The following is a 25,120-nucleotide window of genomic DNA, read 5'->3' as shown; positions in this document are numbered from 1 at the left end:
AGGCTTGCAAAATGCTTTACATACATGAATTCAGTTGTGTCTCACAGAGACTCGTCTATTATAATTCTGACTTTACAGATGAGGAGACTGAGGCTCACTGAGGTCAAGTAACTTGACCATGGTCACACTGCTAGTAAGTATCTGAAGCAGGATTTGAACCCAGGCCTTCCTGACTCCCTGCCCAGCACTTTGTCTACTATACCACAACGTCCTGGGAAGGAAAGAAACGATAAAAACAAGAGGATGCCTGCGATCCTGGCTTTCCAAACCCAGACACCACCCCCACCTTGTCCTGTACCTTGACTCAGGCTGTGATTTATCACTATAGGCCTGCCCCCCTCTTCCCCAGGGGCTGTCAAGAATACTTGGGCAGAGCGCTCTGCCTCATTAAATGAATGGTCATCCATTGTTTACATGAGTTAACTGTTCAGTTACTAGTTTACCCAGCAAATCCAGCTGCCGCTCTTGGCCTGGTGCTGTGCCATAGCCCCAGCCCCAGCCCCAGCCCAGGTCCCGGGCCTAGCCCCAGCCCCAGCCCCAGCCCCAGCCAGGCGCCGTTGGAAGGCAGTTCCCCGGGGTGGGGATGGGAGGGGAAGGAGAGAAATACCTTTGGAGCCATCTGAATGTGAACCAGGTCTGGCTGGAGCACAGGGAATCCCGATAGACAACAGGGGAGCAGGAAGAAGGAAAAAAAGGAAGAACAGAAAAAGAAAAGAAGCAGAATGATGATGATAGGATAGCAAAAGGGAGGAAACAGAAAGAGAAACAGCCCAAAGCTTCATCATCTGCCAAATGCTAGCACACAGCAAAAGCAAGCAAAAGAAACATGGGTGGGGCATAAGGAAGGAAAGGAGAGAATGGTAGAAAGGATCTGGAGGTGCAGATGCTCAGCTCACTCTACAGGGAGGTGGCAAACCTGCCCTGGAGGGAGGGCTGGGATCAGGACATAGATGAAGAAATAACTGAAGTGACCTTGGGCAAATCACTTACTTCCCCCTAGTTCTCAATTTTGTCCTCTGGGATCTGGGGGTCAGACTAGATAGTTTCTGAGGCCTTTCCTACCTCTGAAACTCTACAGACCTCCCAGCTCTGAAATTCTAAAATTTTTATGAAATTATGAGTACCTTGCTTTAACGTGTAAAAGGCACTTTCACATCTCTTTGATTCCCAAAACTCACTTCTGAGGTGGGGAAGTCAAAAAAGGAAACTGAGGCCCAGGAATGAGAAATGACTTGTCCAAGATCATACAGACTAGTAATATTAGAATTAAAATTCAGATCTGTCAGGTCCTAGTCAGTACTTCTATATCACAAGTGCTGTGAACATCTAGTGTCCCAAGCATATCTGAAGTAAGATTTTGCTCCAGTATTACATATCTATATACAGATGAATATATAGATTATATATACACATACATGTACATGCATATACATACATGTGCATGTATATACATATGTGTACGTATACCCATAAATACGTATATACATTCATATATACACATATATATGAATGAGTTATAATTGTCACTAAATCCCCATGAAATTGGTTGGGGGCAATGTTAACATTCCCTTTTTTACATGAAAAACATGAGGCCAAGAAATGAGAGGAGGAAAGAGGTTCAATTCAATTCAACAAGCATTTTTAAAGCATCTTTTACATACCCGGGCATGGTGCTAGTTGCTGAGAACACAGACCAAAAAAACCCAAAAACATTGCCTGACCTGAAGGTGCTTACACTCTGCTAGAAAGGAACACACGTGTGCAAATGGTAGAGCATATAACATGAAGGATGCATGCTTTCACCAGCTGACTGGTCTCAAATCAAGGCAAACCAAGGCAAGGAAAGAGCATAAATGCTAGGAAACAGATCTGTCCGGCTCAACCCCTCCCAAACGGAATGATAGGCGAGACTAGTCTGAGCCAGTCTGTGGCACTGGGCCTCTCAGCTTGGAATTTAAGGCCTCCCTTTAGTTGGCCACCAATGAGTCAGTCCCCAAGCACGTTTAGAATACCAAGGATGGGGGATGAGGGTAGAGGGGGGAAAGGCCCAGATCAGTCTAATGCGGGAGGGGGTGGAGGTCACAAAAGGGAGCATACCTGTATTCAGATTCACCAATCCAGTATGATTTAGCCTTGCCAGGCCTGAGCAAGGAAATATATCCAGGTGTGAGGTTTCTGTGCTTGCTGAGCCCAGGCCTGGGAAATTCTAATACAGGAAGTTGGCTCTGCCCAAGGCCAGGCTGTCAAGTGTCTGAGGTAATACTATAGAGTACTGAGACATTTTTCAACATTTCCCCCCCCGCCACCCAGAGTTTGTACAACCAAGGAAGTGCTGTCCCCTCAGGAGGCTGAACATTTATTTCAATGCGGAATGGTGTTTGGAACCATGTGGTGGCCTGAAGAGTGCCAAACTTGGACTAAGATGTTTTGAACTTGGGTTCAAATCCCACTTACTAGCTGTGAAAGCTTTGGCAAATCCTCTAATCTCACTGAGTCTCTGTTTTTTCATCTGTACAACAAAGGAGTTGGACTGCATGACAAGGAGGATTTCTTCTAGTATGATGGTCTTACAATAAGACATAAAAAACCAGTCTCTATTTTATAATCATACTTTATTTTATGTAATAAATGTCATTATCTGTTGAGAGAGGCTGCCTTATTCATTAGATTCAGCTGTTTAAATATATGAACTCTACCTTCAGAGGGTAAAGATCCACCATCTTTGAAGTAGTGTGGTGTGGTAGAAAGGTTGCTAGGCTAGGAGTCAAAAGATCAGAATTCTCAGTCCTGGTTCTACTACTAATTCATAGGGTGAATCAATTCCCCTCTGGAGGCCTAACTTAAAATGAGATAGCTAGAGACTCAATAATCCACCAGCTCACAAATTCTGTTCTAATTCCAAAGAATTTACTAAAAGCATTTCCCAAACAGAAGCTCAGACAAGTTCTAATCCAGAAGTTTTTATCTTTTCATGTATCATGGGCCCTGTTATCAGACTTGTGAACCACTTCTCAGAATAATGTTTATTAAATAAAGAAATGCTAAATTTCACTTAGAGGTTCGTGGAAATAAAGGTAGAATTTTTTATTGCCTCCAAGGACCCCAGGTGAAGAAGTAATTATCTAATCAATAGCTGTTTTGCTAGAATAATAGAGCTATGTAGAGCTTCTACTTTGTAGGACATTTATTTGACTCTGAGCTCCCTGGGCTATAAGGCCAGGAGCCCTAGGTTGGTGGATGATTTCCAGTCAAAGGAACACTAACTATTCCTCTCTAGGTTTCACTTGCCCCATGTTTATTGGGACAAGTGGGGGCATTCTAGAAGACTGTTCCTGTAAAATTCTCTGAGCAGGCTAAAGTAAAGAACTAAAGATACAAGGAGTATTCTTCAATCCACCCAGAGCTGATCTTAAAGCCTTAGATGTAGGGTCCTACAGGCTGTGTCCACAGCAGGGGGGGAAATCAGGCAGATTTTACATGGTCAAGCCATGTCAGCCAGTGCCACTTTATAGTATAATGTTACTGATGCTGAAGTCACAGGACCCTTCCAGGCCAATTAGCACTGGTCTGACCCAGGCTGCACCCTGAGCCCCAACCAGTAATTCCATCCATGGTCAAAAAGTAATAGCAGGCAAAAGAGTATGGTTGGCTCTCTATTGATTTCCTTTTTCTTCATTCTCAGGCCAAACCAGGAGTAGACCCTCCTTATGGTGGGTCAGAAGCACTATCTCCAGTTACATAAAGGCCAGGCCATTAATAGGTGAATCATTTTAGCCTGAAAAGCCAATAATCAAATGGTGTGACTCATGCTTGCCAACAAATAATTGGAGTTGGATGTAGGGGTTGATGAATCTAACAAGTAACTTTTGGGGTGGCCTAGTTCTGATTCATTTGCCTGGTACAAACCCAACCCAAACAGCTGTCAGGCCAGCAGTGAATGTGTGCCAAGCCTGAGTCTTAGAGGCCTTCCATAAGGGGCTTACAAGAAAGGGAAGCCCCAAAGAGTTTATTTCTGGCCTTGTGATTTGAAGACTAGAAACTGAAAGAAACTGTGTCTGTTGGTGAAATAGGGGGAAGGAGGAAACTATGCAAAGAGTGTCTGGCTCCAGCTGTCAGATACAGAGGCTATGGGAGCAAGGAGCAGAAGGGAGTCTTGTCAGTGAAGGGGACTGAGATCTATAGGCAGAAGGACTGCAGGTGTCATAGGACCCTGAAACATTGAGACACAAATGCTCACAGCAAAGCAAGGCCCAATCAGATAGCACAAGGCCACACAGACATGCTTTTAGGTCTCCTCAAGCACAATGGAGAGCCCCATCTCCTGGGGACCTAGCCTGGACTCAGTCAGACACAGAGTAGATAACCTCAAAGGGAATCAGGGAGAAACCCCAGAGACCTAACATTCTGAAGGAGCCCCCACCTTTACCCCCAACCTCTAGCCATATCCCAGGTCTCTGCTTTTTTGAAGGACTGGTTGGTGCAAAATGATTAAGTTAGCAATTTATCTTCAAAGTCTCTTGGCCAGAGCTATAACTAAAGTGGGAAGACTGGAATTGTGCCCCAGGCACCAAAATTAAGGAGGAGCAAAAACGTAATAGATGAATTCTTTTATCAGGGTAAAAGTAACCGGAGTAACTAATTTCTCCTGCTATCCAACTGCATGTGTCTTCATTACCTTCAACTATCTTTTACATATCTATTTTAATATCATGAACTGCAACTTTTATGTGAGGGTGTGTCTTCTGCTATTTCCCTTAAATACTCAAATAGTAATAGCTCTTAGTAATACTAGTAATAGCTGTTAATAGAGTAAGAGCTCTGATGTTTACCTAGAGTAGGGTTCAGGGCCTGAATGTGCTGCCCTTCCTAGAGGAATATAAATTTTTGAGAAAGAATTCTACAGGGGATAATACTTAGCCTAAAGTAATTAATGCAAATTCCATTAGTGTAAGATTTTTAGGCACTGGGACCTCTGGGTGGGGGAAATCTTTGGGGACAGGAGAAGCTTTCTAGTACCACACAGGTAACTGCCTAGTCTATGTTTGTATTGAGCAGGTAACCTGTAACGTTAATGTCCTTCAGTCTCTTTACGATTCCCTTTACCTTTCATTTCTCCAACAGCTCCATTTTCATTGCCATAAGAAAGGAGGATTTGGATTTTACAATATAGGCCCCAGTGTCCTACCTGCATTACCAGCTTTATTATCTGCTAAGCCAGGGCCTGAGCGTATCCTAGGGACTTGAGCTTTGTAAAATCCAAAGCCCAGTTCAACAACTGGGTCATGGCACATCTCCATTTGGAGATTCAGGGCCTTTCATCCAATGGGATGCCGTAGGCAAAGCTGGTTCCATTGGACTCCATTGTATTTTCCTTGTACTCAAGCACTTTCTTGTATTTTCCAGTAGCAACCTGGGCCTGCAAAACTTTGACAGCAGCAGCAAGGAAGGCTGAGGAGGGGTAGAGGTGGGATGGAGAAACAGAGGTGGAGGCAGAGAAATAGAGGAAAGAACAGAAGCAGCTTTGAAACTCTGGCTAAAAGTGGCTGTAGCCAAAACTGGGAATCACATAAAGCAAGGGTGGCAAAAGTGGCAAGCTCCCCACTGTTTGGTGAATTCCAAGAAGTCTGTCTTTTGTGATTAACTAGAGTTTCTGTGGGGCTTAAACTGGCCCTGGATTTGAAGCCACATAGGAGTCAAAAGCAGACAAATGTTAGGGTGGGAGTAGATATGAGCTGCATAGAAGTGCCCTTGGGAAAAACCATGGAGATCACTACTGAGGGAGGATATGGCCAGGAAGTGCCATTACAATCACAGAACCTTGGAGGTGGAAGCAACCTCAGAAGGTTTCCTAAGCAGAAATCTTCTCTAGAACATTCCCAACAAGCAGTCATCTAGTTTCTGCCCAAAGACCTCCAAGAATGGGGAAGTCACCACTTCTCAAAGCATTTCACTCTACTTCTGGAGGTTTATGATGATTGAGAATTTTTTCCTTCTAATCAAGTGAAGATCTACCTCCTTATATCTTCCAGTTCCTACTTCTGGCCCCTGGGCCCAAGCAGAAAAAGTTGAATCCCTCTTCCATATGATGGTCTTTCAAATACTTGAAAACAGCTATCATGTCCTCTTCTCAGTCTTCTCTTCTCTAGAATAAGTATCCCTGGTTCCTTTCACTGACCCTCACAATACATGATCTCCACTCTCCTGACTACCTCACTTTCCAGCCTTGGTAAACATTCTGGCTGGTCAACATCATTCCTAGAGGGAGGTGCTTAAAAGCCATCACAAAACTCTGGTGTGCCCCTGGGGCCTATCCTGCTTAGACCCTCTCACCTCCTGAGAAAGAGAGAGACAGAGAGACAGAGATCTATTTGCAGATAGATATATCTAGAATGACAACAGAGATATGTAAACCTATGTATCTCTATATCCATTAATGCAGCCTCAGTATCTTGACTACCATGCCGCTAGCTCATACTGGGCCTGCAGGCAAAAATTTTTCACATAAATCACTATCTAGCCATGCTTACCCCATCCGGCATTTGTACAGTTAACATGCAGAGCTTGACATTTATTCTTATTAAACTTTATCACATTAGATTTAATGTATTGTTCTAGCATTCCTTCTCTTCTTCCTCACTCCCTTTTTTCTTCCTTTCTCTCTTTCTTTTTTCTTTCTCCCTCCCTTCCTTTCTTTTCTTTTTCCCTCCCTTCTCTTCTTCCTTCCTCCCTCCCTTCCATTCTTAGTCCTTTCTTTTTTCCCTCCTTTCCCCTCCTTTTTTCCTTCCTTCCTTCATCCCTTCCTTTCTTCTTCCCTTCTCCTTCCTTCCTTCCTGTTTCTAGAGTTCCAGGGAGGACAAGGAGGTCTAATTGTTGCCAGTTACTCTGTCTCTGCCCTCCTGCATTACAGGACCTTCCTTCCATCTTAATTTCATAGTTAAGACTAGAGTCATGACTCATCTGCACACTCTATCCTCAAGTCTACATGTGGGAAAGAGAAAAGGCTTGGGAGTCAATGAACCTGGATCCAAATCCTGGCTCTGCCACTTACTACTTTACTACCTGTGTGACCTTGGGAAAGCCACACATTTTTCTAGGCCACAACTTCATCCTCTTTAATATGAAATTAGATTAGATGAACTCTTAAGATTCCTTGTAGCTTGAAGTATTATGAAAACTCTATATGCTGTCAGTCATCTTCTTTAACTTTGATTGTGTCCCTCCCCTGCTCCAAAATCTTTTATGGCTCCCTATTGTCTATAAGATAAAATCTAAACCATTATCAAACTTTACCTCTAAAGGTCCTCCAAAACCTAGCCCACAGATCACCTCCCCAGCCTCACCCCCTACTACTTCCCTACAAAAACCTTCTATCCAGTTGGTTCTTCCTCTTTGAACATTTCTTACCTTTATGTCCTCAGTCCTACTGTTTTCCTCAGCTTAGAATAACTCCCCCATCTTCTCAAAACCTTGGGATTCTGACTACCTTTTAAAGTCCAAATGAAATCCTCCCTCTTCACTTGACACGCTTGCTTCTAAATTGGCTTTGCCATTCATTCAGCAATTAGCACAGCCTGCTTGTTGTCATTGGCTAATTATTCTAGTGTGTGTGTGTGTGTGTGTGTGTGTGTGTGTGTGTGTGTGTGTGTGTGTGTGCACACCCCCTCTCCTCAGGTAGAATGTAAGGCCCTTGGGGGAAAGAACTATACCTTATGCATCTTAGTATCTACAGAACCTTTCATATAGTAGGTGCTAAGTAAAGGTTTGATAAGGGATAGATGGATGCATGGATGCACGGATGCGCGGATGGATGTCACTAGGCTTCCATTTCAGCAAGGCCCTGGGTAGCACCTGGGGCCAAAGTGGAATGAAGTTCACAGATCAGGCCACTTGCAAGACCTAGAATGCACAGACTAAAGAACTAGAATAGGTTTTATACAAGGAAATTTGGCAGACACTGTCCCCCTGGTACTCCCCTACCCAGGGCTGGCTGACACTTATACTGAGAATTCATGCAAGCAGCTTGAGTCACAGAGGATGGGAGAGGAGAAAAAGGAGAAAAAGGAAGAAGAAAAAGGATGAGAAGATAAAAAGACAGCTGGGCAAGCCCAGGCAAAAAAATAGGAGGGAGTTAGTTGTTCTGGATAAAGGAAAGCCAGACCTGGACGAAGCAAGGTAAGCACATGCAAACACAAGAGCAGGTGGGCTCCAGCAGGGACCACCCCAAAGCATTCAACGCCAGTAGCAGAAGCACCAATTGCCACCCCCAACCGAGATGAGAAAAGAGCAAGGTACACACCTGACATCCACTTTTCTCCTAAGTGCAAGCATGTAGCAAAGGAGAGGAGAGAGAGACAGAAAGGGCTTGAGATCAGCACTGTGGAGGGTTAGAAGCTGTTGGGAAGCAAAGTGGGTCACTTAGAGCAGAGGATGGCTTCGAGAAGCAAGATCCCTTCAAGTCTGTCTGGCTACGGACTCAAAGTTCAGTTCCCTTCCTCATCCCACCCCAGGTCCCTTTCTTCGGGCTCAGGGACTGGACTTTCTAGTGGCCCTTTGGCGCCAACCCCACCTTACTCTGGGCTGAGACATCTGGCCCCCCCCATTCCAGGTGAGTGTTGACAGAGCACAAGGCAGGGCTCTGCATTGCCAATGGACACTGCTCAGTTTCAAAGACTCATGCTATTGAATACCAGAGGCTTCTTGTTAGGAAGGAGTAAATCTAGCCAGAGCAAGCATAGCTTCAAAACTCCTTTTCCAGGTAGGGAGGAGATGGGGAAGTAAAGAGGAATCATGTGAAAGATGGTTAGAAAGGAACCTTTCCCTGAGCCTGGACCCCTTTACCTCTCTCCTCTGCCCTCTGTGGGTCCTATATCTATGCCCTAGCTCAGCCTGCGATCCCAATTAGGCCTGAACTTTTTGGCAGAGGTTGTCCCTTTCACCAAGGCTGAGACAATGTTAGATCACTGGTACCTATGCTAACCCTCAATTCTCCAGGATCCTTTATCAGCTATACCTCCTAGTTAGGGCACATGGGAGCCAAGTCCAGAATGCCCCAGGGAGAACCTGAGCATCTGGGGTTTTCCTGGCAGAGATACTGGGATGGTTTGCAATTTCCTTCTCCAGTGCTTTTGACAAATGAGGCAACCCATGAACAAGCCACAAAAGTTTCTGATGCCTGAAATCCTAACCTGGATAAAAAAAATCATTCCCCCCACACAACAATCAGACAAGGGATCCCAGAGGAAAGGGTTACAAGGCTAAGTTTGGATGAACTTGGGGTTATTTACTGACTTGAGGGATGCCAGGTGAACCTTGAACCACCAACCCCCCATTCAGGGGTCTCAGAGCAGCTGGAGGGGAGCAAGAGGAGACACTCACGTGTTGTTGACTATCTGCAGGCGTTCCCCTTTCTTGAAGGATAGATCTGTCTCAGTGCGGGATTCATAGTCATATAGGGCCACAAAAGTGGTCACCCCACCTGCAGCAGAGACAGTAGAAAGGCTGTCAAGGGTTGCAGGTTAAATGGAGGCAGTCACTCCCATGTCAAGTTGGGGTCAGGGGCTGTCCTTTCAGGCAGCACCAGCTAAGAACCTTTTCCTGGTACCAGGGCCCCAAACCAAGGTAAGTCCAGTCTCAATATGGCACCCAAAGAGGCTGTTCCAAAGAGATTGAAACAACCTTTCAAAGTATAAACAAGGGGGACAAGGACAGAGGCTCTGCCAAGAGGGTTTTCCATTTCTATGCCATCTTAAAGTGTGCCAAGTACTTTCCTCAAAAAGACCCTGGGAGGCAGGTAGTGAAAATGATATTTTACATTTCAGAGAAAAGGAAACTGAGGCTTCTGTAAAAATGATAAAAATGAAGAATACAAAGTGATTGAAAAGCAAAGAAAGTAGAGTCAAAACAATGTATACGTGAACTGTATGAAAAAGATGACAGTAACTAATCTGAAAAAAACTAATGGAATCAAAAGGGGACACAAAGAAATAGGGTTTTATGACTTATTATCTCACTAAATGTATTTTTTTTTTTTGGTTCAAGCCTCTGATTTCATTGAAATAGGGAGTGTTCCATGAGTAAACTCCTTTTACCAATATAGATCAATACTGGTTCTCAAATGAGAGTTGTAAGAGTCCCATGAGGGATTTCTTGCTCTTGTTCAGTCATTTTTCAGTCATGTCTGACTCCTCATGACCCTGGCAGAGATACTGGAGTGGTTTGCCATTTCCTTGTCCAGCTCATTTTACAGATCAGGAAACTGAGGCACACAGGGTGAAGTGAGGTGCCTACGGCCACACAGCCAGTAGGTTTCAGAGGCAGCATTTGAACCCCGATCTTCCTAACTTTGAGGCCAGTTTTCTACATACTTCCCCAGACTTCTTTTCTATTTTTTTTTAAAAGGACAACAAAAACAAATAAACTGAAACTCAGAGAAATAAACTGACATGCCCAGGTTCTCATGGCTCTAACAGTATGTGTTAGAGCTGGAACTCAAAAAAAATCTCTGGCCTCCATATCCATCTTATCACTATCTACCTGGATCCTTCAGTGATTCTAAAAGCAGCATGGAGTACTGCAAAGTGTTCTGCGCTTAGAGACAGGATGCCTGGGTTTAAATTCCAACTCTGATACGTATACACTACATCAGGCATGATTTTGCCTAAACCCAGCCTCAGGATCTAGTACTGGCAGACAGGCCATGATCTGGGAGGTGTCGACCCTTCCTCCTTCAGATGGGACAGGGTACCTAAAAAGGCCTAAGGAAGGAACCTTCTCAGAGGGTCCAAAAGGTAGGAAGAGTCACAGATCCCTAACTTACAGCTTCTGTCCCATGATCCTTGATTTTAGGTAAAATCATGACTGAGGCATCAAAGGGACCCCAACAGGAAGCTCTCTTGCCTTGCTGCCTTCTATCCTTCCCTCCCCATTCCCCCAGGAACATATTCCATGTCCCACTCCCTAATGTTTCCTCTCAACTGCTCCCCCTCTCAAAGACAGCTGCATTTTAAGAGGGGAGTCAATGAGGAAACACTTTCTAAATCCAAAGAAATTTTTAATGGTAGAATTTTAGGCACTATTATAGTTGTAGAGACAGTTGAGGGCAAAGGATTCTTTCCAGCTCCTCTCCTGCAGTTGTAGGATTTGGAAGGCAGAGTGGGAAGGGTAGGTGGTGAAGTCAAGTACAGGAATTGGAGTCAGGAAGACCTGAGTTCAATTCTGGCCTCAGACACTGACTAGCTGTGTGACCTTGGTGAAGTCACTTAACCCTGTTTGCCTCAGTTTCCTGATCTGTAAAATGATCTGGAGAAGGAAATGTCAAATCACTCCAGTATCTCTGCAAAAAAAAAAAAAAAATCAAAACCCAAATGGGGTCACAGAGTCGGACACAACTGCAATGAACGAACAACAAGAAAAAAGATGATGCAGTAGATAGAGTGCTTGTGACCCTAGGCAAGTCACCTAACCCCTTTCTGTCTTAGTTTCCTCACCTGAAAAATGGAGATATTTGCACTTACCTTTCAGGGCTACGAGAATAAAATTAGAAAATACTGATGAAGCACTGGTTATTATTATTATTACCATCAGTCCCAGAAAGGACCCCAGGAACCATCAAGGCCAACCCCTCGCCTGACCAAAGAGGACACTGCTGTCTGGAGAACGTATATGGTTTTATCAAAGTTACACAGATGCAGGGCCAAGGCTCCATCCCAGGTCCTCTGGCTTAAAACCTCTCAAGTCATTGTGCTTCCATATAAAGCCAGTTCTCACTCACTCTTTTCTCTTAGTTTCTGGGGCTGACCAGGTAAGAGAAACTCCCAGGGGAGACAGAGAATCCATGACCAAGTTTTGGGTGACTCAACTCCAGAGTCCTAAATCCTAAGGGAATCCAGGACCAAAGTCACCAACCCTGAGCTTCTCACCTGCCAAAGGCCCTGAGCGCTGGGGGGAGGTGACTGTGTCTGACGTGTTGAAGCCCCCAAAGAGCTTTGGCTCAGGTGCTGTGGTCCCAAAAGATGGGTTGGGAGTGCGGTGCGAATCGGGCACAGACACCTTGCTGGGGGTCTGAGAGGCAGGGAAGCCACTGTGAAGGACACTCTCGGAGGGTTCCAGGCTTCGGCGTCGCTGACTGGGGTCTTTGGGTTTGCTTTTGCTACTCCCCATGATCCAAACTGTAGAAGAAGGGAAGAAGCCAAAAAAATAAAATAAATATACATGTATATATATATCGTATTTATGTATCATATGTTCTCTTACCATTAAGAGTTAAATACAGAATATAAGCACTTAGGAGGAAAACTGGAACCCAGAAAAAAGAATCTCAGAGCTGAGATTTTAGAACATAGTATATAATGTCAAGAGATGGAAAAAACCTTGGAAGACGAAATATCAGAGCTGGAAGGGTCATTAGAACATAGAGAGTCAAAGCTGGGAGGGATCATTTAGATCATATGGTCCAACTCTTTTGCTTTAAAGAAAACAGGTTCAAAGCGGACAAAGGTCTCATCCATTGCCAAACAGGTAGTAGGTTAAAGTTACAATTTAAACCCAGGCCCCCGGACTCCAAGTCCAGTGTTCTTTCCAGTACATTTAACTCCAGCTTATAGCCAGGAATTTCCACTTGCCTCTACATTCTCAAACCTGCTCCCTCTCTTAGGAGGAAGCCTACTATCTGACGCCTTAAATCCTACGTTCTACGAGTCAAGGATCTCTATGTGCAAATGCCATCATCGTCAGATGGCCATGACTTCCAACATGTCACCTCGATCTCTTACCACAGCTAAGACACTTTGCAGTTACATGAGGATCTTTATTTACAACTTATCAAAGGAAAAGTAGAGTCTCAGAAATTATATCTTGGGAGAAGAAGGGGAAAGCTTATCAGAAGAGAGATAAGGAAGGTATACTCAACTAGGAAAAAACCAAACAAACTTGTAAATAAAATGGGCACCCATCAAGTGGGGGAAATGGAAACAAATGATAGTACGTGAATGTAACAGAGTATTACCGCACATTAAGAAACCATGAAAATGAAAAATTTAGAGAACCATGGGTAGAACTGTATGAAATGATGCAGTGAGGAAAGTAGAACCAAAAGAACAGTTGATATAATACCCACAATAATTTAATTTATAATACTAAAAAGCAAATTCTGATGAACAATTATAATGAACAGTTATGGTCCTAGAGCTGACAAAGAAGCCCACCCTCCTCTTCCCTGTAAAAAGGTAGGTGCTACTGTTGTGGAATGTGGTTGCTGTGTTGGCTGGTTCAGATCACATTTTTCTGTTTTGGTTTTAAAAGAAGGGTTCAGTGGGGAAGGAAGGAAGGTAAAGGGGGGATGACTATGGTCTAAAAAACAAAAAGAACAATGAAACTTTTTTTTTTTTCAAGAATTCCCCCGCCTCTAACTGGGTAACTTCCTTTCAAGCTTACCAAGGCTAAAAAGCCCTGAACCAGGTTTTTAGACCTGCAGAATTCTTCAGGCTCACATGGCAGCTCACATGGTCTTGTCCTCAAACATAATCCTTCACTCCACACCCTGGCCTTGACCCAAAAACTGCCTGATCTCCCTCACCCAGGATACTGGGCCTAGTCACAGCTAGGTGCTCTGGATGGAGATCATTTATTTGCTCGATAGCCAACTCTCTACCAATCAAGAAGGCTCCAGGCTCCTGTCCTTCCATCACATGATGCCATTCCTTTATTTTTTTTTTTTTTGGCAGCTGTTGTCACCACCAGTGTGGCGAGAACTATGTTAAATGTTCAGAGAGACACAAGCAGCTTGTATTCTATTAAGAGGATAAAACACAAGCACAAAAAACTGGGATACAGAACACTACTGGACACAGGCATTAAAGAATTACAAAGCAACAAAGGGCAATGTGAGGTATGAGGGAGAAGGATGCTATAGACCAGAGGGTATAGGGGAAAAGCCTCATGGAAGAAATGGCATTTGAGATGGGCTTTTAAGGCTAAGGAATAATTCAGCAGGTGGAGAAGGCAGGCCCTGCCAGGCAGAGGAAAAGGGTGGGTAGTGGCTGGGAAGGACCCGTTTGGCTACACCCTGAGGTACCTGAGGGGATGCATAGAAAATAAAGCAGGAAAATATGTTGGTACCAGACTGCAGAGGGCTTTGACTCCCAGGTAAAGAAATCTGAACGTTAGGAAACCATTGAAGATTTCTCCATCATATTCACAGGATATCAGGAAAAAAAATGCTGGACCTGGGAGTCAGAAAGACCATTGCAAATCCCACCTGTGACACCAACTATATTGACCTTGGGAAATTCACTGTACCTCTCACAGCCCCCAAACAACTCTCTAGGCCTATAAATTTCAGGTGAGTTGCTGACCTGCAGTGATGGAGGGAGTTTTCACACCAGAACTACACTGATAAAATCATAAGGCCAAAAATAAATGTTAAAAAGCTAAAAATGTCAATTGCTGTTCTTATTCCCTAATCAGCCCTGGCACCCCTCTCTCAACTAAAAGAAAGAAGATAGAACACTTTTAACAACTCAGTAATGCAAGTTTTCCATCCCTTCAAAGCTGTGGGGAACCTGCTGCTCCCTTGTGGCTTTGTTCTCCCCCATCCAGCACTACTGATAGCCTTGCTTTCTAACTGTGTCTCTCTGAACCCTTCTCTTTGCTTCCAGCTATTTTCGTCTCTCTAGGTTCTGACCAGCAGCTTACCCTGCTTTGAGAGCCAGTGTCCAGCTGACTCTAATTCAGAGGTGGCAAGGCACAGCAGAAAGGCTAGCTTTGGATGGAGTCAGAGTACCTGGGCTATTCACAGTCTATGTAACCTTGAGCAAATCATTTTCTTTCTCTGGGTCTCAGTCTCCCAACTACTGAGAAAATTATGTTTGATCCTGAGATTCTCTTTCAGTTCTTTTTTGTTCCCATAATATTTTTTCCAATTAACAAGCATTTATTATTTTTCTCCCTCTTCCCTCCACCTCCTCCCACATAGAAGAAAAAAAAGAAAATCAAAATCCTTGTAACAAATAAGCGTAGTCAAGCAAAACAAATTCCCCCATTGGCCATCCCAGAAACGTGTGTTTTGCTTTGCATCTTGAGGCCATCACATCACCTCTCCATCAGAGGTGGGGAGCTGGTTTCATCATTCGACATCTGGAGTCATGATTGGTTACTGCACGAGCATCAAAAGCAAAGAGACAGGGACCATTACACCAAACAGAAGGATCCCTGTGGACCACATTTTGACTTGAACACTACATGCTAATAATTATGTGTTTTACTGTTTTCATTGATTTTGTCGTGTATTTCTCAATGACATTTTAATCTGGTTCGGGAGGGCCTGTTAGACTTGGGAATGTTATGTGACACTTTCTTCATGATTGACTCCTCTGAGTTACTGTACTGTACTGTACTGTACTGTACTGTATCAGGGTTCAAAGTTGTTTGTCTTTTCAATGTTGTTATTACTATATAAATGATTCTCCTGGTTCAGCTTACTTCACTCTGTATCAGGTGCCTCCTAGTTCTAAATTCTATGAACTTGGCTTAGTTACATGGATCTGCTGGGGTTCATACCCTAGTATGACACCTACTGACAACATGCCCAGATAGATGGGAGCACAGGGAAATGTCTATGTGTTCTCAGCCCTGTTGGGGAATTATAAGAATAATAATTTATAATAGTTAACATGTATTTGATGCTCTAAGACTTATAAAATACATTCTATCTGGCAACTCTATATGGGGAGGTGGGGAAAAAGGGCATTGTAAATACGACTAGTTCCATTTTACAGATGAAGAAACTGAGGCCTAGAGAGGAAAAGTGAGTTGTCCAAAGTCACACCTTGCCAAAACTACTTGCCATGAGGTAGAAGGGATCATCAACACCATCCTTTCTTTCCCTGGGGCTCATGCCCATATTAGCCTATGATGGCTAAACAAGTTTTAACCCCTTGGGATGTCCCAGTTTCCTCATCTCTGAGACAGAGAAAAGACTCCTTCCCCACACGCAGATTGAGGCAATGTCTGCTAAAGATTCTGAATTCCCTGACAGGAAGGACTCAGTATGTGGTCGACTGCTTTCTCTACATATTCCTGTAAAGGAGGGTGTTAGATGGATCTGTTAACTGAAGGGGACCAATAGCTGAGCTCTCTGCCTAGAGGCCTCAACCCTGGAGCCTCGAGGGGAAAAATGAGACAGCAGAATCACAGAATCTCAGAAGCACCTAGGCAGAATCCTTACCTAAGCTGAAATCTTGCCAACAATATCCCTGGGGAGTGGTCATCCAGCTTCTGGCTAAGGACCTTCAGTGTCAGGGAACTCACTCCCCTTTCTGAAATCTCTAATTACACATAAGATATCCCCTACATAGAGTTAAAAGTTCCCCACCCCTGGAAGCTACTTCTCTGAACCTTGTACCCACTACTCCTGGTTCTGCTTTCTGGGGCTAAGTAGAATAAAGCTGACTATGCTTCCCCATGACAGTCCTACAAATACTTTAAGACAGCTACCAGGTCCCACTGAGATATCTCCTCTGGGCTAAATATCACCAGCTCCTTCAATTGATCACAGCTGAGTACAGTGTAAAAGAAAATATACTCAAATTGACCTACCTCAATTATGGTCCTGGCTTGGCCTCTCAATTGCTGTGTGGCCCCTGGGCCTGTGGGATCATTTAGTCTGAGTCTTGGTTTCTTCACCTGTAAAAGGGGGATGATCCCAGGCTGCCTTCTTGACTCAAAGGCCTGTTAGGAGGCTCAACTGAGAGAGTTGATGGAAAAGAGCTCTGTGAACTATAATGTACTATACAGATGTGAAAGGTTCTTCCTATTACCTCACCACTCAATGCTGCTGAGTCTAGATAGGACAATTCTGAAGATTTGTGTCAATCATTTGCAACCACTTTTGATGGGTTTTGGGTTTTTTTTAGATTATTAGTGGGGACTGTCAACACATAGGAGACTGAAGGTGGGGGACAGGATCATTTTGTTCAAATATCTGAAAGGCTGTCATGGGGAAGAGGAATTTTTGATTCATTCTGTCTGACCCTGGAGGGCAGAGCTAGGACCAAAGCCAAAGAGAAGAGAGGAAGGGAGACAAATCTTGGTTTGATGTGGCAGGGGAAAAACTTTCTAACAATGAGTATTGACCAAAAAGCAGCATGCGCTGACTCATGAGGTGATGAGCTTCCTGTTCCCAGAAGTGTTTAAGAAGAAGCTGAGTAACCACCTGTCAGAGACGCTATAATACAGATTCCTGCGTTAGGTAGGAATTGAACTGGTGTCTTGTCCAGAGCCCATTCTATAATTCCAGGGCAGACACAGGTTATGACTCAGAACCATGACACAGCTAACACTGGAATGGCCCTGAAATCATTCCCCAAACAGAAGGAGACCTAGACAACACACACCTGAGGGTTAGAGTAGAAGAAAGCTATAGCAGCAAAGACTTCAAACACTGTTGAAGAGGAGAAACTATGGAAAATCATTTTCCAGGTTCTTATCTCAAACTGTGGGAGAGCAACAAAATTATTCTGCAGGTTCTCACTTGTTTTCTGAAATCGTCCCAACATAAAGTGCCCGGTTAGCTCTTGGCAGCCCAGGTCTCAGCAGGGCCAGAGACAGATGAGATATCTGGATCCCATGGGTGCAGTGACCTATATCCAATGTGTGGGCTCCAAATGGTGTGTCTGATCCCCATCACATTTTCTTATCTCATTACTTCAGCTTTGCAAAAAGAACCATCTCTCAATTATCTGTTGTCACTGGGGACAGACCTTACAGGATAATAGGACCATAAATTTAGAATTGAAAGGCACTTTAGATGTCACCTAGTCCAATCCTCACATTTTACAGATGAGAAAACTGAGGCCCAGAGAGACAAGTCACAAGGTAGTTAAGTAGCATGGGTAGGATTTGAACACGGTCCCTCTAGATTCAGTGCACAGGCTTTCTAAACCATAAAGGCTTAACAATATGGGAAGCACAAAGAAACATGGTAAGTCAAGTCACCAAGCATTTATTAAGCATCTGCTCTGTGCCAGGCACTATTCGCAACGGGGGGGGATATAAAGAAAGGCAAGGGCCAGTCCCAGCTCCCAGGAAGCCCAGAGTCTAACAGGGGAAACAACAGGCAAACACAACTACGTAAAAACAAGATATAGACAAGGTAAATTGAAGATAATCACAGATGGAAGGCAACTCCTTCCCCATTAAAGGGGAGTATAAAAGGCTTCTTGAAAAAGGTGATATTTTGGCTGAGACTTGAAAGAAGCCAGAAGGTGAAAATGATGAGAAAGGAGCATTCCAGGCATAAGGGATTGCTAGTGAGAATGCCTAGAATCAGGAGGTGGAATGTCCATTAGATGTGGCAGACAAAAGAGGGTAACAACCAGCCTAAGGATCAGAGACCTTATTCTCTTACTCATTCCTGTCAGGCCAGGGGAACAACCCTTCCTGCCTGGAATTATCAAGAGCCAAGATAATATAGGATGACAGCTGTCAGGGCTGGCAGGGACCTTAAAACTGAGAATGTAAGAGCTGGAAATGACCTTAGAGATTATACAGTTCAACCTCCTCATCTTACAGGTGTCCATTCAATTCCAGAGGGAGGCTGTGACTTACGTAGATCGACTCAGTGAATTTGGGGCAGAGCTGGGATGATTATTAACAGTAATAATAATTCCTTACATGTATCTAGCACACTTGGCAAAGTCGGCGCCTGGTAAATGCCAGTTAACTGACTGTATATATTACTTCATGGTTTACATAGCATTTTTATGTCCATTAGCTCATTTGATTCCCACTACACCACTGTGAGATCCTGAGTGCCAAAATAAATAAATGGCAAATCCAAGAGGAAGTGATGTGCCCAGGTCACGTGCCTAGTAATTGGTGGAACTGCCAACCACATTAGCCTTCTGCCTTACAGAAAATGTCAATGACCTGGTCCTCGAAACATACCCTAAACTTTGTTCCCTTTTCCTAACTCTGTTTCCTCTTTTCTTGGATGAGGAACAACAACCCTGTGAGGAAGCACAAGATTGGCAATGCCCATTTTACAGATTAAGAGACTGTCAGAGAAGGGAAGTAACTTACCCATAATAAATTGTAGTTGTCAGAGCCAACACTCAAACCCAGGGCTCCTCGATCCTAGTTCAGTCCTCTTTCTACTACACTATCCTGACTTCAACATGAGAAAATACACAAAACTGTGAAAAGGTGGGGATAGTAGATTATGTGGAATATTGTGAGATAAGGTCAAGATCAGATTGTGGAAAGCCTTGAATGCCAGACTAAGAGTTTGGGCTTTGTTCTTTAAGCAATGGGGAGACACTGACAACTTTTGAGCAAGGAGATATAAGGATCAGAGTTAAGCCTCAGAAAGATTAATCTGTAAGGTGGGGGTGAGGGGTAACGAAGGGGAAGGGAAGGTGGAGAGAAACCACAGGCAGCCACAGTAGAGCAGCATTGAATTGGGTGTGGGGTGTTTTGGTCCTGACTCTGACACTAAGCTGTATCACCATGGTGTCATCTCCCTTCTCTGGCTCTGTTTCCCCATTTGTAAAATGAGAAGGTTGGACCATAAGATTCTCTAAGATTCCTTTCAATTTTAAAAGATGTGACTTTCTAACTCTCTTACTGCCCCATACACACACACACACACACACACACACACACACACACACACACACACACACACACACACACACACACACACACTAGGGTGGGTAGAGGGTAACGAGGGCCTGAATAAGGGTGGTGATTGAGAGGCTGGAGTAGTGGATGGTTGCAGAAGACATTAGAAGTAAAGCTGCCAGGACTTAGTCAGTATTCATGTCCTGGAAACAATGGTCTCAATGGGAAATGCAACGAACACATGGAATTTTAAACAACATAAAATAAGAGGACGTCACAAGATGGTATAAGCTCAGTTGTCCCAAGAAGTCGGGGCTTTGAGTTCCACAGGAAGGGTTCCTTAGATCGCAGCGTGTAAAGCTGGAAAACACCCTAGAGAATCACTTCATTCAATCCTTTCACATGATTCAAACCCAATTCTTATGACTCCAGATTCCTACAGGCCCACTTATTTTTTTGTACCCTCTAGTTCCTTTCATTGTTTAAAAATGAATGCAGAACTTCTGTAGAAACTAAACATCTAAGTGTACACATAATTTTTAATGTTTCACATTCATTTAACAGCAGAGTTTAGTAACTTGATGCAGTTATTTCTTTTTTTTCCAGTTTTTAAATATTTTTATTTAAAGTCCTGAGTTCCAAATTCTGTCCTTCCTTCCCTGCCTGAGACAGTAAGCAATCAGATACAGGTCACAAGCGTCCAATTACGTAAAACATTTCTGTCTTCGTCACTTTGTACAAGAAGACTCAAATACAAGAAAACATGAAAGAAAGTGAAAAACAGCACGCTTCAGTCGACATTCAACCAATATTAATATCTGGAGGCAGATGGTATCCTTTGGGATTGTCTTGGATCATTGACCTGCTGAGAAGAGCTAAGTCATTCATAGTTCTTCCCTGAACAATATTGCTATTACTGTGCACAACATTCTCCTGGTTCTGTTCACTTTACTATGCATCAATTCATGTAAGTCTTTGCAGGTTTTTCTGAAATCATCCTGCTGGTCATTTCTCAAAGCACAATAATATTCCATTACAATCATATACTATAGCTTATTTAGTCACTTTCCAAATGATAAGCATCCCTTTAATTTCTGATTCTTAGCCACCACAAAAAGAGCTGCTAAAATATTTTTGTACAAATAGGTCCTTTTCCCTTTTTTTGGATGTCTCTGGGATATAAAGCTAGCAGTGGTATTACTGGATCAAAAGGTATACATGCCCAGTTTTATAGCCATTTGGGCAGAGTTCTAAATTGAGGCCCACTTATTGAGGAAGATTTCCTACTGCTCCCTGAAGGATTTAAATAGGTGATGAGCAAAGACATTTCCATCGAGGGTAAAACAGAAAGAGGAAGCAACAGGCTGGGTGTGTGATGGGCTCAGAGACCACACTGACAAGCCGAAGTAGGAGAGGTGTTTAAGGGAGCAGTGAAAGCTAAGGCTGAGGCCAAAGGTTAGAGATTCTGGAGAGCTTCGGATGACAGGTTAAGTCTGGACTGCTTCCTGTAGACAATGGAGAACCATAGATAGTTTCAGAGCAGGGGAAGGATATGATGAAAATGACATTTTCCTTGAACTACGTTCTCCCTTTCTACCTTGTCCTACCCAGGAGAGGGCTTCCTCCTTCTGGCTCTGTTGGGACTGGAAGCTCAATTCCGTGTGGACAGTCTCGGGCAGGTAAAAGTGGGACTTCTAAATCTTAGAGTCTTACGAGGCCCTCCATGAACAGCGGGGGTTCGAGAAGGTCAGACCGAGCTAGCTCGGCTAGCTCGGGTATTTCCGCCTCTCCCCCGGAGATACCTGATGGGTGGAGTCTCCCTGCCCTCGAGGTCATCCCGGATTGGAGCACACCTAGTTACCTAACAGCACGGTATTGAGATGCAAACTGTGTGGCTGAAGATTAAGTAGGATTGAGGAAGCCTAAAAGCTCTCTTAGCACGTGTGGAGCCAAAGAGGACAGTAGGGCTCCGCTTCTTTTCTTTTCTCTCTCCCCTCCCCCTCTCTCCCCGCTTGTACTTCTACTTCCAATCCCTTAAGCTTAGCCTCCTTAGGAAATCTCCCCCTCTTCCTCCTAGGAAGATCCCCCTGCACTTGTAACCGAAACCCTGTAATAAAGCTCAACCCCTGTTTGACTCTGGAACGTCCTTTCTCTCATACGTGCATCCGGCGTGGCCAGCCGAAGACCTCGGGAGGTGAGGTAGGAAAGACTCGGGTAGCCCAATACAGGCCTCTAGGCTTGGCATGGCTCTTACTAGTTAAGGATGTCCATCCAAGAGCCATCTTTCCATTTATCTGTTCATTTAGCCTTCTGCATCTCTACTGTCCCATCTGGAAAACCAGGCTGCTCCCCCTCTCTTGAAAACTTGTGGCCACCCACAGACATCCCCTCTCAACCTCTATTCAGTACATGGTAAGCACTGTGACACAGCTCCTCTAGCCAACTAGGTGCCCAATGTTTTTAAGAGGCAATCAAACTAGATGGCACTTTCCCTGGGCTTTACAAAGGGCAATGTAGGCAGCAAATGCTCCATACTTAACATCAAAAGACCTGGGTTCAAATCTAAGTTCAGACACTAGCTATATGATCCAGGGCAAGTCTCTTCATGTTAGGCTCATCCTATAATCTTTGCACTACCTTGTAACAAGGGTGCTATGAAGAAAGCATTCTAAATCACAAAGGATTATATAAAAATAAAGTGTGAAATAATATTTCTATTTCAAGGATCCACATTTTGTTGCATGAGTGCTCTTTCTACCAACACAGATTCCAACTCTTTCAACTTAGTGGGTGGTCTCTGAGAGCTGTTGTGACCAAAAGTCATCCCCCTGTGGTCATCCTAGTAATGAGCTTCTCCAAATTTAAGTTAGAGTAATCCTCAGGCATCAAAAATACAGACCCCTCCCTGGCCCCTTGCCAAGATCTAGAATCACCTCTGAAAGCTCAGTCACCTTGGAATTAGGATATTACAATAAGACTAGTAAAAATAATTACTGTTAGGAATGCTGATTTTTGGTTGTTGTTGTTCAGACCTCTGATTTTATTGGTGTATGGAACTTCCCAGTGAGGAAACACTATCAATGTAGATAGACCAGAAACTTGTAGTCATAGAAAATTGCCTGGGGTCACTTTCAAAAGGTCACAAAGTGAATGTTACCTGTCAAAGCAAAGACTAAAAGCTAGGGTTCCTCACTTCAATTCTACTATGTTTTCCATGACACTATCCTGTCTTGGAAGGGCAGAGAGGTGCAGGGGTGCTAGATGGTGCAGTAAATACCGCACCAGGCCTGGAGTCAGGAAAACCCAAGTTCAAATATGACCTCAGATACTTACTAGCTGTGCAACCCTGGGCAAGTCACTTATTTGCCTCAGTTTTCTCATCTGTAAAGAGTTGGAGGAGGAAATGGCAAATTACTCCTGTATCTCTGTCAAGAAAACCCCAAATGAGGTCGCATAGAATTGGACACAACTAAAAACAACTGAGTAACCGCAACAAACCCCACTTTTAATACAGGCAAATACACCAAAGTAGGCAAGGATGAGAGAGCAGAGGTGTCACACACAAACACACACTGCACAGCCTGCAGGCCAAATGTGGGCCACAACGCTTCTGAGTGCAGACCGAACCAGATCAAAATGTAATTGGGAAATATGTAATAAGTAAAAATACAAGAAAATATGATGTTAAAATGTGGTTTTCTAAGTTGACAGGTAGCCACAGAGATCCTGATGTATGGTTTAGTGCCTTTTCCCGCCCCGTCCTCTTTCACCCTGTTTCCATTTGAGTTTCACAACATTGGCATAGGGGAAGTCAGAAGTAGGATTAGAACACAGGCCTTCCCTATCCATGATCCCAAGCCACCATGATAATGATAAATAATATTGCTGAGGGACAGGAGTCCTAGGTTCTTCTCCAGGCTCTTGCAGTAATTTAAGTGACCTTGGACAATTCATCTTCCTTTCTGGTACTCAGTTTTCCCATTTTGACTCCAGAAATAAGAAGGCCTTCAATTCCAGGATAAGAGGCTTCCTTCCACACTCTCATGAAGGCAATGGGAAGCACTGGGGGCTCTGGCGCAAGGGTGGGAACAGAAGTAATGATGTTTTTTAGAGAGATAACTGACAACATTTAGGGATTAGTGAGTCGAAGACCAGAGTGGGTGGAGATGACTTTTGGTGGGGTCATCTCTGAGGTCCCTTCAAGTTCTGAAGCTCTTTGACTCCGCTAGAAGAGCACCCATGAGAGGGAGCCCCCTTGGCTCCCCTCCTCACCAGTCCTTGTCTTTGCCACTTTTAGACAACTCCAGCTCTTAGGAAGCCTAACAGTGCCTCTTGGCAATTCCTACCCCTTGCTCCTGGCTCTGTCCTCTGAGACCAGACGGAACAAGTCTAATCCTTCTTCCTCATGAGAGCCAGCCTGTCACTCTCTTCCCTCTCCTGTCCCCACCCCCTTAGCTTTTGCTTTTCCAGACTAAACATCATTCCTTCAGTTTCTTCAATGGATTCTAACATGGCATGAACTCAAGGTCCTTCACCATCTTGCACCCCCTCCTCTGGTCACTCTCTAGTTTATCAATGTCATTCCTAAACTGTGTGTCCTAAAACAGAATATCCAGGTAAACTATATCTAACAGTTTATTTACCCTGTTAGAAAAGGAAATAAGGTTAATCTCTCCATGATTCATTCTTGATGAAAGCCATGCTGGTTCTTTATAATCACTGCTTCCTTTTCTGGATGCTCACTAACTCTCCCTTTAATGATCCATTCTAGAATTGTCCCAAAAATAGAAGTTAAGTTGGGTGATCTATTGTTTGTAGACAATCTTTTCCCTTTTTTAAAACTCCTGGAAAAGTAGATAATTACTGGGGAGCCAGAGACCTAAGGAGAAAAGTTCAGTTCTGCAGTCAAAGGTCAGTAAGAAACAGAAAGGTGCTAATTCATTGTGCCAAGGTCTTCTTGGCCCATCTATTCCCACATGTTGTCCTTCAAGATTCTTGGGCTATTTGTAGCAGACAAATGACTGCTACCAGAAAGTTTGGGGGAGGAGAGAGGAAGCAACTAACCAAATAGCCAGACCTTAATCCTCCTACTTTTCCTCCTCCTTCTCATAACTCCCCTGTATCCCTTTATTAAGAATCTGAAGAGATATCAAAGAATGATGAATAATGCAATCCCTTATAGTTTCTGGAACATGTTTCCAGCCATTGTCAAATATGATACTCAATAATAACCCTGTGAGGAAATCAGTATAGGAATTAATATTCCCATTTGGAAAAGAGGGAAACTGAAGTCCAGAGAGGTGACATCAACTTACTGAACCTATGTCATGTACCTCGTAGGTGCCAGAGTCAGGTCTTGAACCACAGGCTGCTTATTTCTATGACTCTGCCCCTCAGGGCCAAAGTGAAGCCTCTCCTCTCTACAATTCCTGCCCCTTCCAAAGATCAAAACCGAGCCCAGTTTCACTTGGTGCTGAATCATGATGAGCTACTTGTTCCTTCC

The 25,120-nt window shown here is 43.8% G+C and overlaps 1 protein-coding gene across 20 annotated transcripts in view; it reads right to left on the bottom strand.

Annotated features, from left to right (window-relative positions):
• Positions 1–25,120, bottom strand: part of SRC (SRC proto-oncogene, non-receptor tyrosine kinase) — a 150,203-nt gene that overhangs the window by 22,523 nt on the left and 102,560 nt on the right. For 12 of the 20 annotated variants that reach the window (XM_072631535.1, XM_072631528.1, XM_072631523.1 and 9 more), the window contains 2 exons: positions 11,919–12,167; positions 9,376–9,475 (listed from right to left, as the gene is read on the bottom strand). In XM_072631535.1, the coding sequence (XP_072487636.1) occupies positions 9,376–9,475; positions 11,919–12,159 (341 nt within the window). In that variant the 5' untranslated portion in view covers positions 12,160–12,167. Of the gene's footprint in view, positions 1–8,296; positions 8,390–9,375; positions 9,476–11,918; positions 12,168–16,593; positions 16,742–25,120 lie in introns of those variants that run through there. The other 8 variants (XM_072631530.1, XM_072631532.1, XM_072631521.1 and 5 more) reach the window with 2 other exon arrangements.

This window comes from Notamacropus eugenii, chromosome 1, assembly GCF_028372415.1.
Source record: "Notamacropus eugenii isolate mMacEug1 chromosome 1, mMacEug1.pri_v2, whole genome shotgun sequence".
NCBI classification, from domain to species: Eukaryota; Metazoa; Chordata; class Mammalia; order Diprotodontia; family Macropodidae; genus Notamacropus; species Notamacropus eugenii.
This window is presented reverse-complemented; position numbering and strand designations above follow the sequence as displayed.